Source organism: Erythrolamprus reginae, chromosome 1, assembly GCF_031021105.1.
Source record: "Erythrolamprus reginae isolate rEryReg1 chromosome 1, rEryReg1.hap1, whole genome shotgun sequence".
NCBI lineage: Eukaryota > Metazoa > Chordata > Lepidosauria > Squamata > Dipsadidae > Erythrolamprus > Erythrolamprus reginae.
This window is the reverse complement of record NC_091950.1, coordinates 52,272,315-52,290,989: the sequence shown is the minus strand read 5'-3', so window position 1 is coordinate 52,290,989 and position 18,675 is coordinate 52,272,315. Positions and strand designations below refer to the sequence as shown.

The 18,675-nt window shown below is 39.9% G+C and overlaps 1 protein-coding gene across 1 annotated transcript in view; it reads right to left on the bottom strand.

Annotated features, from left to right (window-relative positions):
* The window catches only part of SETD3 (SET domain containing 3, actin N3(tau)-histidine methyltransferase), an 87,124-nt gene that overhangs the window by 54,034 nt on the left and 14,415 nt on the right, over positions 1-18,675 (bottom strand). Inside the window, exons 4-6 of the mRNA XM_070752599.1 lie at positions 17,609-17,757; positions 14,624-14,696; positions 13,234-13,490 (exon numbers count right to left, since the gene is read on the bottom strand). Coding sequence (XP_070608700.1) covers positions 13,234-13,490; positions 14,624-14,696; positions 17,609-17,757 — 479 coding nt within the window. The remainder of the gene's footprint in view (positions 1-13,233; positions 13,491-14,623; positions 14,697-17,608; positions 17,758-18,675) is intronic.

The following is an 18,675-nucleotide window of genomic DNA, read 5'->3' as shown; positions in this document are numbered from 1 at the left end:
GAAAGGACTGCCTCCTGTTGTAAGGCGTAGACCTCCTGTCCTGCCGTCTGTTGGACCTGGGCAGGACCTTCCGTTTGTCCTTATCCTCGACAAGGACCTTATCGAGAACTTCTCCAAACAGATCAGCTCCGCGGAAGGGAGAAGAAGCCAGGCGCCACTTCGACTTAGTGTCAGCTGGCCAGCTTCTAAGCCACAATAAACGTCTTGAGGACAAGTTGGTGGACATCCCCCTTGCTGAAAATTTGGCAGAGTGGAGAGTGGCATCCGCCGAAAACTCCGCTGCGGCCAACAGTTTACTTAAGTCCTGCCGCATCCTGCCATCCTCCGGTCCAAGGCGGGACATCATTTCCTCAATCCAAACGATGGACGCTCGATTGAAAAAAAAAAGAAGCAGCGGCCGCTGCCCGAAATGCCCAGCCGGACATGGAATGTGATTTTCTTATGAGGATCTCTGCCTTCCTGTCCTCCGGCTTCAAATTGTCCCCCGATTCAGCTGGAACCATGGCATTTGACACCAGAGTTACCACTGGATGATCAATTGGGGGAAACTGAAGAAGAGTCTCCACCTCTTCATCAAATGCATACAGCTTGCGTTCCAGCATTGAAGGGCCTTGAGCAGCCGCTGGATGTTGCCATGGCCTTTTTGCGTTTTGAATAAAAATATCTGATGCCGGAATGTGGTCTGTTTCAGGCTGAGGTTCTTTGAGCAGTGTAGTTGATCTGGGTGTCTCTGCGGGCTTTGCAATCCCCGGCAGGTCCACCGCTTGTTTGGCCTTGTGTAACAGTGTGCGAAACAAGGCGGGCTTAAAGAGGCCTGGAACAGTTGGTTGCTCAGGTAAAGTCTCATCGTCAGAGAAGTCGTAGTCCTTTTCACTACCCTCCTGCCAGGATGGTTCCTCTGATAACCCCATACCTGAAAGGGGCGGTGCAGACCACAAATTCCGTTTTTGAGATTGATCTGGCTGTTGATGACATTGCTGCACCCCTGTTGCTATGCCTTGTGAATAGGCATTATTCACCAATTCTTGGACAGCTGGTGACAAGTCCTGCCAAGCACTAGGCTGAGATCTGAGCCCAGCAGCAGTAGGGGTGAATGTAGCTGAAGGCCCTGCCTTGGCTTGGGGTGAAAAACCCCACAGAGGCCTGGATAAAGGTGCAGAACTTGGCCCACTCAGGGGATGATGAGCCTGCTGAATGGCCTGGCGATCTGGGGACCAATCCCTTCCCGGTAGGAAACCCTCTGGAGCCACAGAATTGGGAGTCAAGTGCCCTGGTAATGGTGCAGGGCTTGGAGACCTTCCAGAGGCTAGGGAAGGAGCGTGTAGAGCTGACTCCAAACGTTGCTCCAACGCCAGAATACGTTTTTCAGCCTCCCTGAATGCTGAAGTGGATGGGCCCTGAGAAGACTTGGGCTTAGATTTCCCCTTGTCCTTAGCCTTGGGGAGGGGGGCTGAGGTGGTTGCTTGCTCCCCACCAACTGGTAATTGATCCATGGTACTCACGATACCGATCAATGAATAAAAGAGACAGCCAAGTGCTGGTGTCTATGATAAACACGAAGCTCTTCCACGAAATGCGTAGCAAAAAATGGCTGCCTACTGCTGACGAGACCTTGCTCATCGCTCCACCCCCTCAGGCGATATTACGCGCCGCTGTCAGTCCCTGTAGGCCCCAAGGACGTAGGGGGGGGAGGTTTTCCCGCCTAAAACGGGCGCAGCCGTTAGGTACCAGACTCAAAATGGCGGCCGCGATTAAATAGGGCGGTAATACACATCGCCCCTGCCTTTACAAGGCGAACTGGCTGTCAGGAAGAACCTGAGGTCCCCGAGCCACAGTGAGGCCTGCCGCCGCGTTTTTTTCTCCCCCTTATGCACGGGGGTGTTTAAAATTCGCCGCCGATCCTACGGGAGCCTGTCCCGAGTGCGCGCGCGCGCAAGCTTCAATTTAGCCGATTGCAGATTCCTCTCCGGCAATACGCTTGCGGCGGCGGCGGCGGCGGCGGCGGCTTCGGCGGCGGCTTTTTTTCTTGCCGCCGAACATATGGCCGTCGGCTGTCATCTCGCTGAGCCGCCCGGCTTCCTCGCCGCTTATTTCCACTCGTGGGGAGGAGGATCTCTCTGGACGACTCCCCTTCAGCCTCCCAGTGAGGGGGACGGACCCCCTCACCTTCGGCTGCAGCCGGGTCTGGCCGCGGAGGCCAGTGACCCATGGCTGACAAACCCCCTTGATAAAACTGTACCCGCTGAGGGAAGAGGTTTCCCGGGGGAAATGATGGGGGTGTTGCCCACGGAGGGCAAAGACCCCGTCCTGTCATGGTGTTTCCTGAAAAACAAGAAAGACAAAAGAAAACAGGTTAGTCAAGGAAAGAATTTAAACATTATTTGATCAATTTATTTCTAAAAAACTTTCTCCACAATAAACTCATGTGTCTCTCCAAAGACTGAGTTTTTGAAACTGAGCCCTTGGGGGCAGGCAAGGGGCGGTGCCTAATTAACATGTTAATTTATTAATTTATAACTCAGTCTCTACCAATAGCATTGAGGGTTAACCCATCCTGGACTCTCCTTCCAGAAGCAGTGGAGAATCCACAGAGTTCAAAAAAGCTTTTTCTCAATATGACAAGTAATGTTTTCAAAATGGATATTCCATTTTTTTCAGTTGTCTGGAAAATGGGCTCACCTATATGCTTAACATAATATTCAGATTATAATTAAGCAGCAAAGTCCAATTTTTCTGTTATTAATGGGAATTTGATCCTAGTGCCTCGCACAATCACAACAGTGTGCATGTGACATTCACACACACACACACAAACAGCAAGGCAAAATCACACAATAAACCGTATATACTCGAGTATAAGCTGACCCGAGTATAAACCGAGGCACCAGTTTTTGCCACACAAACCTGGGAAAACTTATTGACCCGAGTATAAGCCGAGGTTAGGAAATGCAGTGGCTACTGGTAACTTATAAAAATGGAAATCAATAAAATTACATTAATTGAGACATCAGTAGATTAAATGTTTTAGAATATTTATTTTAAAGAAAACCAAAATTAGCTCTGTAAATTTAAAAGAGGGTAAATGAAAGCAATCTGGTAATAACAATAAATTAAAAAGTAAAAAATGTAGCTCAATCAGCAACCAAGCTAAAGCCTATTTCTAAACCTAACCCAGGGGTCTTTAAACTTGACAAGTTTTAAGACTAGTGGACTTCAACTCCCAGAATTCCTGCACCAGCCATGCTACCTCAGGAGTGGGAGTTGAAGTCCACAAGCCTTAATCTTTCCAGGTTTGAAGACTTGCATTTCTAACCCTAACCCAGGGGTCTTTAAACTTGACAGTTTTAAGACTAGTGGACTTCAACTCCCAGAATTCCTGCACCAGCCATGCTACTTCAGGAGTAGGAGTTGAAGTCCACAAGCCCTAATCTTTCCAGGTTTGAAGAGTCTTGCATTTCTAACCCTAACCCAGGGCTCTTTAAACTTGACAGTTTTAAGACTAGTGGACTTCAACCCCCAGAATTCCTGCACCAGCCATGCTACTTCAGGAGTAGGAGTTGAAATCCACAAGCCCTAATTTTTCCAGGTTTGAAGACTCTTGCATTTCTAACCCTAACCCAGGGCTCTTTAAACTTGACAGTTTTAAGACTAGTGGACTTCAACTCCCAGAATTCCTGCACCAGCCATGCTACTTCAGGAGTAGGAGTTGAAGTCCACAAGCCCTAATTTTTCCATGTTTGAAGACTCTTGCATTTCTAACCCTAACCCAGGGCTCTTTAAACTTGAGTTTTTAGAAGCCTGGAGAGAATTCATGCTGTTTCCCCCCCCCCCCCCTTTAGCTGGCTGGCTGGCTCGTTGGCTTGATCTCCCACCCCTGATCCTCCCTCCTCCTCGTCTCCCTTTATTACCCCATGTGTTGTGCAGGGCAGTAGATTTACTAAAGAGATCCACTTGGGACGGCAACAGGGAAAGGAGGAAGTGGAGAGCCAGAATAGCCCACAGCTGAGTGGGAGGAGGAGGAAAGGAAAGAGCTGCCTTCCTCCTCCTTCTCCTCCTTAAATCTGCTTCTCTCTCCGGCTGGAGGCTTCTAAAGCCTGGAGAGAGTTCATGCCGTCGCTGTCCTCCCCGTTTAGCTTGCTGGCGGGGCACCCTCTTATGGTGATTCGGCGCCCTCTTGTGGTGACTCGAGTATAAGCCAAGGTTGGGGTTTTCAGCCCATTTTTGGGGCTGAAAAACTCGGCTTATACTCGAGTATATACGGTATGTATATAGTTAGAAGGGACCTGGGAAATCAAATTCTCTGCTCAATGCAAGAATCCATTATTATAATGCTCCAAAAGAAAACTATCTAGCCTACTGTTTATTTCCTGCAAAAAAAAAAATATCCACTAAGTCCTGAGACAAGCTGCTGAATAGTTCTTACCATTAGGAAATTCTTCCTCTTTCCAAGGAAAACCTATTGGGTTTTTTGTATTTTTGAAAATTGAATAATTTTTCCTCAACTTCTATATAATAGTCCTTCACATGCTCAAAGACAATTATTATCTATATGCAGTTGCCTAAGTACTTTAAACATTTATATGTCAACAAAGAAAAATATTTTGTTAGATGGAACACTTCAATTATGGCATTTTCCCCATCTTAACCATAAATTCTTGCATTTATACTGGCATTTCTATTAGTTGTCTTTATTTCAATGCCACGACAGAAAACCCGGCTGACATTGGCACCAAGAATATACCTCACCTGCAAGGAAGTAACAGAGCAGGAACAGACAACCAGAGACATCCCTGAAGTAATCTGAATCCAAGCATAAAACACTCTAAATGTAACTACCAGCACCATGAAGTAAACCTGGAAGCATACTGGCAATCAAAGCAAGCTGGCAGAACAGAGGTGCCAGATGTGCCAAACAATGTTGCTGTTTCTTTACTTGACCAAAGATAGTTGATTTAGTTTTAAATTTGTCCATTCTTTGATGTGCAATATTTCAGCAAAATGTTAGGAAATTTCCTGGTAGGGCTATGCTAGTGAGAGTTTATTGTCCAATAGACATCAAGAAATTTCCCAAGATCACTTTATGCCTCTTCAAAAGAACTGCAATTTACTTCAATACAGAGTCATTCTCAATTTTCCAACTGGACAGGAAATTCTGGACACAATCAGCATCACTACTTTGGTTCATTCCTCTTGATTTTTCTATTAGCATGCTCAGGAAACTTTTCATTCAAGCATATTTTAAAAGCCAATGAAATTATTAGTGAATGTTGCTCGATAATTTACACGCTTTTTGGCATGACAGCAATGTGTGAATTGTCATGGGTAGGCTAAAACGTTTAAACTGTTTAAGGTTACCACTATTAAAACAAAACAGTGACAGTGCTCCAGTTAAGAGTGAAATAGAGTGGAACTTGTAGTTATTTTTTATTATGACAAGCACTTGCTGCATCAAGTCAGATTGTTTAGGCCAAAAGTGTAGAAGACAACTCATTTCTAATTTAGTTAAATTACTAATTTCTAAAAAAGTAAGTCCCTTAAGCAGTTTAAGTGCTCAAAATATGCATCTTTTATTATTTCACTCCAGATTATGTGCTTTATTTTTATTGAACATTCATAACTGTTGTTGCACCAAGAAGAAAAACATTAAATCCCAACAATACACTCTGCCGATCTGTGGAATAATATGATTAACTATTGAGGCACAGAATCTTGAACTACAGATTACATCTCAGTGTACAGAATTGCTGTCTGGAATGCAACTTAATCTGAGAAATATATACTGTTATTCTGTTTTAGCTGCCAAACTGAAAGCTCACTGGAATCTATGGCCAGGAGAGGGGTTAAAAACCTCATCTTTTAAAGAAGAGTCTCAATAGACCTCAGTGTTTTGTAGTCAACATAATATTTCTCCCCAGTGTGGTTTAAAAATGTGCAAAAACAATTTCATCTAATATTGGCATATATAGCTTTGAAGCATAGGGTTTTCAGTCAAAGTATTCAGGGAGATGATTTTAATGGAATTGTAAGTCATTAAGAGCATCAAAAATAAATTAAAAGTAGTTATGTTGGCAAGCAGGGTCCAAAATACAGAAAATAATGGTTTCCCAAATGACAAGTTTTATGATTTTCAAAATGGAAAATTCTTATTCAACCAATGAACTTTCCTACTGATACAGAAAAGGGACTTAACAGATGAGGTTGGGAATGCACCATGAAATACAAAATCCAATAAAAAGCTTAACAAAATATATTTAAAATTTTTGGCACGGAGAAAATTCACTGTCAAACAAATGCGGGATCCTCTGGCAAAATCAAAGAAGCAGAGATTTTAGCAAAATTCACTCATCTAACTTTTCTTTTAACATTGTGCTTAAAATTCCAACCTCCCCAACAGTCTCTGTGAATATGCCAATGATTGACTACATCTGCACCCTACAAGAGTCAATATACTCCTGCCACTACATAGTAAACAGCAAATTTAAAACATCTCTGGTAGCTTAAAAATGCCCCAGTGTTTTCTGATCTATGTTTCTGCTACTTAACAGAAGTTTCAATCACTTTCTTAAGGAGTCTGTTTTCATCACTAAATAGCTGTAACCATTAGGACCTTTTACCCATATTTAAACAAATTTCCCTTCTCTTAAATTTCTACCTTCCAGTTCTAATTCTACACTCTAGAACAGCGGCCCCAACCCTTCGGGCTCCAGGGACCGGTTCCATGAAGAGAGGTTTGCATCATGCAAATGGGGCCTCACTTGTTTGGTTTCTGGCTGTCTGGCAGATTGGTGTCAGTCCACGGACCAGTGGTTGGGGACCCCTGTCTCTAGAACAATGTAAAACAGTTCTCATTAGTATTAAACTTCTCATTTTCAAGATATACTTTCAGCTGTTCCTCATACAGGTAGTTTTTGACTAATTGTGATTAGAATTTTTGTTGCTATGCAAGGCAATCATTAAGGAAGTCACACCCAATTATGTAATATCTTTTGCTGATATGGACTTCAGTTGACTTTGCTTGTCAGAGGTCTGTTGGAAAGGGCAGGGTCAAATATATCATCAGTTTGGAGTCACTGCACTCCCACAAAAGAACCAAGTCTACCCCCATTGTGAATTCCCATTGATCCTTATCTAGCACCAATCTGGCTTGACCATTAACAAAATAGAGTCTTGTATATAGATAGCATGTAAAAAACCTTTAGTGCTTTGAATTCAACTCTGGTTCCTAATTACTTGCACTTATGTTAGGATACTGCAACCAACATTAATACAAACAGGTTTACAAGCATCTGAATCCTGACCACATGACCACATGGATACTGCAATTGTCAGTAAACCATAAGCAACATTTCCACTGTTGTCTTATCTTCAAATAGTTGCTAAACAAAGGTTCATAAGCCATGGACTACCTATATTCTATTCTATTCTATTCTTCCAATCCAATGGTCCACCATTCTATATTACTGTTTTTATATGGAGGATTTATAATTTAGGTATCATATTTAGTTCTCCCGTTTCCCATGTTTACTCTTTTACTGAACTGTTATCATTTCATTCCTTTCTTCAATCTAACACTTGAAAAAGTGTTCATTCTCTTATGATTTATACATTGATGAATGTAATATTCCTCTAGCTTTTTTCATTTTGACATTCTTGCTCCTCCTCTTCTTTGCAGTAATTCAGACAACACTGGTATTATAATTTGCTACAGTGTGTCATTTTCTAGGATGTCATTCTTAGGATTAGAAAACAATAGATCTGGAAATATGTTATTAAAAATATGAAAGAGCTTCTATTATTCAATATTTTGTTGCATTCTCTTTTTACTCTGGCAGAAAATAGGCACAACTGGGCGGCTGTAGCTCTGCTTTTATATACTAAAGTGCACACAATGAAAATATAAGGCAGGACTTCCTTCCATAAAGCTACAAATATCCCCACATGCAGAGAAAGTTAAAACAGCAACTGCTGGGTTTCCTTTTCAGACACAACCCAAAATCTCTGTGTTCAAAGAGCAAAGAATATTTACTGTATATGTTTATGAACTGTATGGCTCCCTCTTGTGTTTATTTTATCAAATTTCAATGTTGAAAAACTAAGCATTATACAATAAACATGTGTTCTGTTCACTTTGCTGTATATTTTGCTGTATATAATTTGGGCTCATAAAAGGGTAATGGCAGCAACACATATGCATTTAAAAATGGAGAAAGAATTATAAATACATACAAGCTGAAATAAACTGAAGAATCCCCCAGAAGTTAAGTTTTAAATAAGCCTAATACGGTATCTATTTTTTCTGTTTTTCAAGCTTAAGATATTTTGTTAATTGCCTTATATTTATTTTAGGAATTAGATTACACTTCTGGCTCTTTGCTAATAGCAACAGCAATTTTGAATATATAAACTTATACAAGAGATATAAAAGAAACAGCATCCCTCAGTTTTCAAGTGAACTCAGAATCATTGCAGTCTAAAAGTGCTTAGAAATAACATAACATCTTGAAAATTTACTCCTGCTTTCATCAAGACATTGTATTATTGATTATCAATTAAACATGTGAATATAAACTTTTGTATTGTTTGTAAACCAACAAGTACACTAATGTGATATACACAGTAGACAACAGGAAGTAGATTTTAGATTCAACTATATTGCAGAATACTTTGGCCACCTAATGAGAAGGAAGGACTCACTGGAGAAGAGCCTAATGCTGGGAACGATTGCGGGCATAAGAAGAAGGGGATGACAGAGAATGAGATGGCTGGATGGAGTCACTGAAACAGTCAGTGTCAGCTTAATTGGACTCTGGGAGATGGTAGAGGACAGGAAGACCTGGAGGAACGTTGTCCATGGGGTTGCGATAGGTCGGACATGACTTCACAACTAACAACAACATGTTATAGAAACATCACAGGGCAAATCTGGTTTACACGATTCTTAAAAATACATAAATCATAAAGATGTATATACCTTCCTACCCTTTTAAATCATTTCACCTTCCAATCAGGCACAATACTATTATTAAAATAGTAGGAAACTTTATATAGTGAATAATAAACATACGGTATACTATCCACTGATATTCCTAATAGTACTAATATAAGCCTGTCAGCATTATTATCCCTCATGGTGAAAGGCAGGAGAATGACTTACCTGAGACTGTTCAAGTGAATATATAACGAAGATGAAAATCAAAGCAGAGACTTTTTGATTTGTAGTCTTTTGGCCACCAAAAGTGGTCTGGGCTTACTGTATGTCCTCTTCTAGAAAGCCATGCTAAGAAAGTCATGCTAGTTTTTCATTTTTATTTAGTAATTAATATTCCATGTGACTCATAATAGTTTGTGTTTTAAATTATTTTAAAATATTTATTTCTTCAAATCAAATATTTTATCAGTTTTTACTACATTCTCTACTGTGCTATCCATTAGAGGGAATACTGTAATATGTAATTGAATCCAACTCAGTCATGGGAAATCAATTTTCTGGAATAATGATAGAGGGTTCATCCAACAGTAATATAACAATAGTTCAGGTTAGTATACCATAAAGCTATACTACCGACTTGAAATAATTTTAAATAGAACACCCAATTTTAAAAGTTCGTCTGAAAGAATACAAACATTCTATTGTCCCTTCAAAATGCATCTTTAACTTTGGAATGCTGGCATGCTAATGATCACACTTGTCTAGTTTTAAATGTCAGTATTACACATAAGATATAATCTGAATATCATGTCACTTGGTGGCATACTTTATTAACTTTGCACTAGGGTAGCATATGGCTGACATACATTTTTTTAAAAACTATCATTTAAAACAACATTAAAAGCCTTGCCTGGTAAAGTGTTGCCAGGTTTCTTTTTTAAAATGCGGGAGTTTATCTATGACATTGGCGTCTCATTAATATAGCACCTTCTGTTCTAAAGGGTGGAAACTTGAATATTTCAGCCTTCATCGTTCTATCACAATATCTTACAATTTGTCCAGGCATGTTTTAAACTGCCCAACTAAAAAAAACAATGCCAGCAGTACTGCAATTTTAGAGCAACTAAATACATTAAGCAAATAAACAAAAGACTGACTTCACATAAAAAGAAATGTTAAAATAAGTAGCTATTTTAGAATAGAAAACAATAAAAACGTTGTCACTTTAAATGTACACTAATGCATGCATTAAAATGAAATTTTGTGGTATTCAGCTCTCAAAAGATAGCCATTATGCATTATCCCCACACACATATATGACATAGAGAAACATCACAGTCTAGTTCAAATGCATACATATACATGGTGGGGGGAAAAAGAATCCTGCAAGTGTGCAAGATGGATGGCATATGGAACAAAGCTGTTACAAAATCTAATAGTCCTGCTGTACATACAGTGTACCTCTAAGAACGTCTCTACTTACGAACTTTTCTAGATAAGAACCGGGTGTTCAAGATTTTTTTGCCTCTTTTCAAGAACCATTTTCTACTTACAAACCTGAGCCTCTGAAACTGTAACCGGAAAAGGCAGGGAGAAGCCTTTGTGGGGCATCTCTAGGAATCTCCTGGGAGGAAACAGGGCCTCCACCCTCCCTGTGGTTTCCCCAATCACGTGCATTATTTGCTTTTACATTGATTCCTATGGGAAAAATTGCTTCTACCTACAAACTTTTATACCTTAGAACCTGGTCACGGAACGAATTAAGTTCATAAGTAGAGGTACCACTGTACTTTGAAACCTCCTCCCAGAGGGGAGAAACAGGCTGTGAAGTGGGTGTATGGGGGGGTTTCTAATAATGCTTCCAGCTCTAAGCACATAGCGCTTTTAAGCAGTATCCTGAATAATATTTTCAACTGTCCTTACCACTCTCTATATACACCTTCTATATGAGGCATGCTACCCGCAAACCAAATAGTGATGCCATTTGTTAAAATAGTCTCAATCGTGCACCTGTGAAAAGTGGCCAAGGCAGAAGAAGAAAGATGTATTCTCCTTATCCGAAGCAGGAAATGCAAGCACTGGTTTTTACGCTTCACTAAAGATAACATATTTGTTATATTGGAAAAAAGCAAATATAGCTTTAAAAGCAATCTGGGACTACTTTGTCTAACCTAATTTTGAAAATGTTTTTATGATAATACTAGCACTAGGTACAAATCTTTCATTTTAAAATATTAAAAATGTTCAAAACTGTTGTAAATTGACATTACAATTCAATAAAGGTAGTCAGGAAGTAGAATATATTTCAACAGAGATTTTATTTCATTAAACAACAGTTGAAAGATTTTACTATATGATATACCCATTTCTATGTGGGAAATATTATTTTCAATAAAAGCTTAATGCACAATGAATCTAAGAAGATTTTGGCTGATTTTTAGGTGTCACAAAATCAAATCTAATAAGATGTTCTGTCATTATGTTAAACATTGAGAGTATTTTCTTGTCTTTGCAATATAAAACCTTAGTAACTATGGATACCTTCACAAAAGTTGTGAAAAAAGCTAGGTGCAGCACAGGGAACAAATGGCTACAAGCAGAAGCAATTAGAAGAAAATTGTACTGTAAATTAAAAAGGCCATGATACCAATTTATCAATGAAAATATACTCTCCTGTACTGCTCTACCTTGCCTATAAACATAGTCCTGTCAAAAATCTTTGCACATACTCAATCTATAGATGTATTAAGTAGAAGAACATAGGGTTCCATTTCATCTCTACAAACACTTAAATGTAAAAGAGGTTCAGTGGCTTAAGTTGCAATATTTTACACGTGGAGTTAACAAAAAGGCCACAAATATAAAGAATCATAACAATGGTTCACTTTTTCTATCTCATTTAAACACAAAATGATGAAACAATAAAGTACAATGTACTGATCTATATCATCAAGCTCCCAAGATCCTGCCTAATCTACACATTTCGTGTATTTTTATTCATAAACAGTTTTTGATTACAAAATAAGGTTTATTATGTGCACCACTATTATAATGAGTTTATTTATCAAAAATTCATCTAAATATTTCCTGTATTGTTTCACACACACCCCCCCCATGAGTCAGTCTTAATTCTTGGTGAACATATATGGATGAATCCATGCAACACTTTTAGTGAAATGATTTGCCATTGCCTTTTCCCTGAGAGTAAGATAAACCGGTCCAACTAGTTTTATGCGTAAGGCTGGTCTAGAACTCATGTCCCCGGTTTCTAGCCCAATGCCTTTAACTATTTCACTCAACTGGCTCTTTTAATAAAACTATATTTTTAAAATGTTTTTCCTATATTTTCTACAATTCCATGGTATATTTTCTAATAATTTATAAGATCTTACTTTCATTTTCTCCTCTACCTATTGCTACCTCTACCTTTAACAATTTTTTGTTTTTGCTTACAATTATTCCCTCCTTCCTTGCATAAGTAAATAATCTTAATAATCAGTTAAGATATTTGGGCTATTCCTGCTGTTGCCAATTTTGAAATCAGCTATGGCAGACAAGGACAGTCTTGTCAATCATTCTACTACTCTACATAGTTTTACCTGCCTTCCTCTCTTCTACAAACTTTAGGTCAAAAGACTTTTATTTGTCTACAATACTTAGATCATAACCATCTGTCTGCAGAACAATGGCAGCTCAAAAAGCCTCAGATCTTCTTTTCAAATTCTGCCCATTTTGCCAATGCAAAACAACTTTTCTTCTCCTAATGGACAGTATTTTTTCTGTAACTCACTTAATCTTACCACACCATGCTGCATGCCATCATAAAAGTATAATGAATATGGGACCCATTTGTACATAACAGAATAGATAAAAAGTGTATATCGTATCATGTTTGCATTAGATAATTATATAGAGAACTGTAATTTTTACTGTTGTTATTTATATGTTCTTTATTTTAATCTCTTGTATTTTTCTTCACTTTGAACCGTTTATTATTTTTTGATAATGTAATGCATATTTGTGTTTTGTTCCTTTTGTTATTTTAACTGTATTTAAAAGATTTTATAAAAAGTTCTTTATAAAGATATGAATGTATATGATCTTGAAAACTCTACAGCAAAGGGGGTAATATTGAACATGACAAAAAAATTCTGCTAAGAATATATTAAGAAAACAAGCACTAAAACAATGTGAATTTTTTTCTACACTATTCAAAATGAATTAAAAATGGAAGCTTTTAAATGTATTTACATGCTTTTAATGCATATAATTCATATATATTGCAACTTGTTTTAGTTTCTTACCTGTACAACTTTGTAGAAATAGGCATACTGTCGGGCAGTATTTTTATACTGGCTAAAAATATCGTGTATGGCCTGAGTTGACTGAAGATATTGAACTTCATCTTCCTCAAAGTAAAGAGCAGTATTATATTCACTTGGGAGGGTCTGGATATAAGGTAGCCAGAAGGAATTAGGGTTGTATCGTTCACAGAGAAGATGAAAAGCTAATGTGATATTGCCCATAGCTTGGAGAATTCGATCTTGAGAATATAGAGAACCTTAAAAAGAAAAGAACGAACCCTGTAAGAAAATCTTAGTCCATCTAAAATTAAGGGGAAAAGCCTAACAAGTATCTATTTTACAGTGATCCCTCGAGTTTCGCGATCTCGATGTTCGCTAAACGCTATATCGCGAGTTTTCAACCCGGAAGTAAACTCCACCATCTGCGCATGCGTGCCCTTCCACGCATGCGTAGATGGTGGAGTTTCCCCGCCGGGCAGAGGCTTCCCTGGGTCTTCCCCCTCTTGCCCCGGTAAGGCGCGAGCAACGGCGTGGGCGGGTGGGCGGCACACGCGCGGGGAAACCCCAGGGCCGCTTCTCAGCTGAGAAGCGGCCCCAGCAACAGCGCGGGGGGCGGGCAGCACGCGCGCGGGCGGGGGAAACCCCAGGGCCGCTTCTCAGCTGAGAAGCGGCCCCAGCAACAGCGCAGGGGGCGGGCGGCACGCGCGCGGACAAGCAGCAGCAGCGAGGCGGCGGGGAAACCCAATCTTCGGCTCCTCGCTGCTGCTGTGGAAATAAAAACACCATCTGCGCATGCGCAGATGGTGTTTTTACTTCCGCACCGCTACTTCGCGACAAATCGATCATCGCGAGGGGTCCTGGAACGGAACCCTCGCGATGATCGAGGGACCACTGTATACCAAAATGAATTTATTTTCTATTATAGGAGATAGATACAAGATAATAATTTAAAAATATTAAACATTAAGGAGGAAAGTTCTGCAATGAAAAAATACAGAGGTAACTTTTGGCAAAAAAAGGTGTCAGTATAGCTCTTTATTATTCCTAAATCTTTTAATATCAATAATTTAAAATCCACAATTTAGGTTTCATTATTTCATTGATTATTTTTTTCTGAGATGAACACAATAAATTTTAGTGATATAACTCAGGCAAAAATTTATAATTAAAATATTCAAACATTTATCAAATTTAGGAATTTTATTAAATTAGACATCTTAGCACAAATAACTATTCATAATTTTTCACCAAGTTCTCTATATCATTACTTAAAAACAGACAATTATTTCTACTATTAAAGAGATGGTTGTCTCTTACTTCTAACTGAAAACGTACAGTATTGTTCCATAGAAAACATCCTATAAATACACTTTTCAAAAACTCTTCTTACCCAGGATTGAATTTTTAGCTGACTCTACGGTCATCAACAATTTTCTGGGAACCCAGAGAAAAAGTTCTTCTGCCTATAAAAGCCACAAAAATAGTTCACAAAATTATATATATTAAATAAACATAACATTTTAGATAGTAACTGATCTCCTTTCTTTTTCTTTTTGCAAACTTACAAAGTTTTACATGAGTTGCATGTTTTATCTAGTGGGCTTCATTCTTGGTCACAAGTTAATCTTTGCCTAGGCACAAAATAAGAAATTGGACTCTATATGTAGTTCTCTTTATGTAGGCCATTCCATGCCAAATAAACAAAGGAAGGACTATGTCAGACTCTAATTTCTGTAAATGTTTTCAACAAAATAGCATTTAGCAGTTAGATTTATATAACCCATGGACTGTTTACAAAGTCAGGATATTGGCCCCAACATTTTTTTTTCTTTTAGTGACTCTGTAATCTCTTGCAACGAGATAGAGTTGGCACAACTGAATGGAGCACAGGTGTCAAACTTGATGTGTCACATTGCCGTCACATGATTTTTTACCCTTCGCAGAGCTGTGCGTGATGCACCCAGCCCACAGGGTGCCAGTTTGAGACTCCTGGAATGGAGTGTTTACTGGCCGGATGCCCCTTGATGTCTATGCAGAGCTCATAGAAGATATTTTCTCTCTGCACCCAGAGAGAGAATTATCTGCCACTACCTAGGGTTGAACTCAACTTCCCAATTGTGAGGCAAGAGCTCCACTGCTAGGCAATCATGCCATTCATATTGTCCATAAATAATACTACATTTGTATGATTGTGCCAACATAGTTCATAAAAAAGGAGGGAAGTCTTTAGTATATTTTCTGGCTACAGAAAATTTCTGTGATAACTTGCAGTAGCTAGTTTTGCAGTAGTTTATCGTACATAGATAAAGGCCCAAGAAAAGCATAGAAGTAGACCTTGACTTAATACCATTTGCTGAACAAGATTACTAACAGATGTTTCTCTTGAAAAATAATAAAGGCGGGATATAAATTAATTAAATGTTTAATGTCTACTACCATTTCTGAAAAATCTGGCAGGACTGTAAGCACTAGTGTAAGCTACATATATTTTTTCTGACCAAAATAAGTATATATTTCACAGTAAGTTAACTTGGTTATTGTCATGTCCCAGTCAGAGCCTGAATCTGTGGAGGAAGATGGCCAGACCCTGAATCTGTGGAGGAAGATGAACCAGAACTGGAGCTGATGGAGACTAAGGGGGCAGCTTTGTTGGTTTCGGAGGAAAATGGGGAGGAACAGGCCCAGTCAGGCCAAGGCCTTTCAGGATTCAGCTCAGGCACCACCACCTACCTGATCTTCAAGCACGGAGTGGTGAGAAGAGTGCAAACTGACCCAACTACTCAGGAGGAGAGCATCCCACCTCTCTTCACAAGGCACACCTGAGGACTGAGACTTAAGGAGACTGGGAGGGACTGAATTCATGGAGTGTTGAGTGTCAACTTTTCAACTTTCCTGGATTCCTTCCCTTCTTTCTAGCTTTCTGGATTAATTTTTTGGCTTCTTTGCTTTCTGGACTGAACTTACCTTGTTGGATTTCTTGATTTGCAGCCATTGTGTTCACAGAGTTGGGCTGGACTATTTGCAGATAAAGGCTGCTGGAGATACATATGTGTGTGTTTGTGTGTGTGGCCATCACTTTGCTCTGGGACTTGTCAGAAATGTGGGAGAATTTGAGGAAATTTAGAGCAATAAAGGAGTGGTTTGAACTGCCAGCTGCCTGTTACCTCTATGCCATGCCCTGGGTCATTATAGTTATACAGTGGAACCTCGACATACGAGCAGCTCTACTTACGAGCTACTCGAGATAAGAGCTGGGAGGAGAGCGACATTTTTGTTCGCCTCCCGAGCTCACATTCGGGATACGAGCGCCAAGGAGCTGTCTCCTGAAGCCGAACGCTAACTTCCGCGTTCGGCTTCAGGAGACAGCTCCTTGGCGCTCGTATCCCGCGTGTTTTAAAAGGTTGCAGCCGGCCTGGGGGGCTCGAGGGGGTGCTGGCAAGCCCCCCAGGCCGGCTGCAACCTTTTAAAACACGCGCCGCTTCGCAGCTGTCTCCTGAAGCCGAACGCTAACTTCCGCGTTCGGCTTCAGGAGACAGCTCCTTGGCGCTCGTATCCCGCGTGTTTTAAAAGGTTGCAGCCGGCCTGGGGGGCTCGAGGGGGTGCTGGCAAGCCCCCCAGGCCGGCTGCAACCTTTTAAAACACGCGCGCCGCTTCGCAGCTGTCTCCTGAAGCCGAACGCTAACTTCCGCGTTCGGCTTCAGGAGACAGCTCCTTGGTGCTCGTATCCCGCGTGTTTTAAAAGGTTGCAGCCGGCCTAGGGGGCTCGGGGGGGTGCTGGCAAGCCCCCCAGGCCGGCTGCAACCTTTTAAAACACGCGCGCCGCTTCGCAGCTGTCTCCTGAAGCCGAACGCTAACTTCCGCGTTCGGCGGCAGCGGTTTTTGTTGTTGTTGCACGGATTAATTGACTTTACATTGTTTCCTATGGGAAACAATGTTTCGTCATACGAGCGTTCCGACTTACGAGCCTCCTTCCGGAACCAATTAGTCTCGTAAGTCGGGGTTCTACTGTATTTGGAAGAGAAGTATAACTTAGTTCTCAAACAATTATAAAAAGCTGGTAAATCTACCCAAGCATAATGAATCCCCTCTTTTGCTTAAGGGACGGCAAAAAAAGTGTCACTACCACCAGCATTTCAATCATGATCTGCAGCACCCCAATTGCAACATTGAAATTCAACTTTAAAATATCCCATTTTTCATGATATTCTTTCCTTCCTAAATTATGAATAGGAATGGAATGACACATTTTTCTCTATGGTTTCCTATAGTATATTACTTTTGTAAGTCATTTAGATTATTTTGATTGAAGCAGCATTAAATATTTAGAAATAAGCAAGTAGAAAAAGTTAAAAAAGCAAAGTAATCTTTTACTCACTTTTATATCTTGTGTGGCTTTTAATCCAAAACCCTCTTCTCCAAAATTAGCCACTTCAAAACCATCTGTGGCTGCACCGTTCTCTCCTGCCCATTTTATTAACTCAGAGAAATAATCTTCTCTTTTCCCATCAAATATAATAGATAAACCTGTGTTCACATTTAATAGGAGACAAAAATACACAACAAATTGTTATTAGTAAGCCTATGTACATTATTCATTTATTGCTATTATGTGGAAAATGTAACAAACATAGAGTGCATCCTGAGTGTATATGCAAGTAAACTACATGTGCTTCTGAGTTAGTGGTATTGGCATGAATAATTGTCTTATGATAGCAGGGAAGGAGCAGCACATTTTATGACAGTTGGAAGTGCTTTATGGGCCATAATTCCAAATGATCATGAAATAATGAATAGCTGCCCTTAGTTTTTCGGGATTCGGCAGCATAAAAGTCTGTCTGTCTGTCTGTTATAAACAAACAAACAAACAAACAAATAAATAAATAAACAAACAAACACACACACACACACACACACACGCACAAACACACACATACATACAGAGGGTGGACAAAAAAACCCGGAAACACCTTGAAAAATCATCAAAATATCTTTTAATATGGTGTTGTTCCACCTTTTGCGGCAAATACAGCCTCAATTCTCCGAGGTATTGATTCATACAAATTGTGAATTGTTTCCAAAGGAATTTTAGCCCATTCTTCAGTTAAAGCACCCTCCAGTTCTTTTAGAGATGATGGCGGTGGAAATTGACTTCTTACTTGAATCTTTAAAATCGACCATAAATGCTCAATAATGTTGAGGTCTAGTGATTGTGGTGGCCAGATGAGATGCTAAACTTCATTAGAATGTTCCTCATGCCATTCTTTAACACTTCTTGCTCTATGGATTGGTGCATTATCATCTTGAAAGATGGCATCCCCCTCTGGAAACAGTTCTTGAACCATAGGATGAATTTGGTCAGCCAAAATTCCTAAATAGTGATAGCTGTTAATTCTTCCATGAAGGGAAATCATTGGCCCGGTGGATTTCCAAGAAATAGCACCC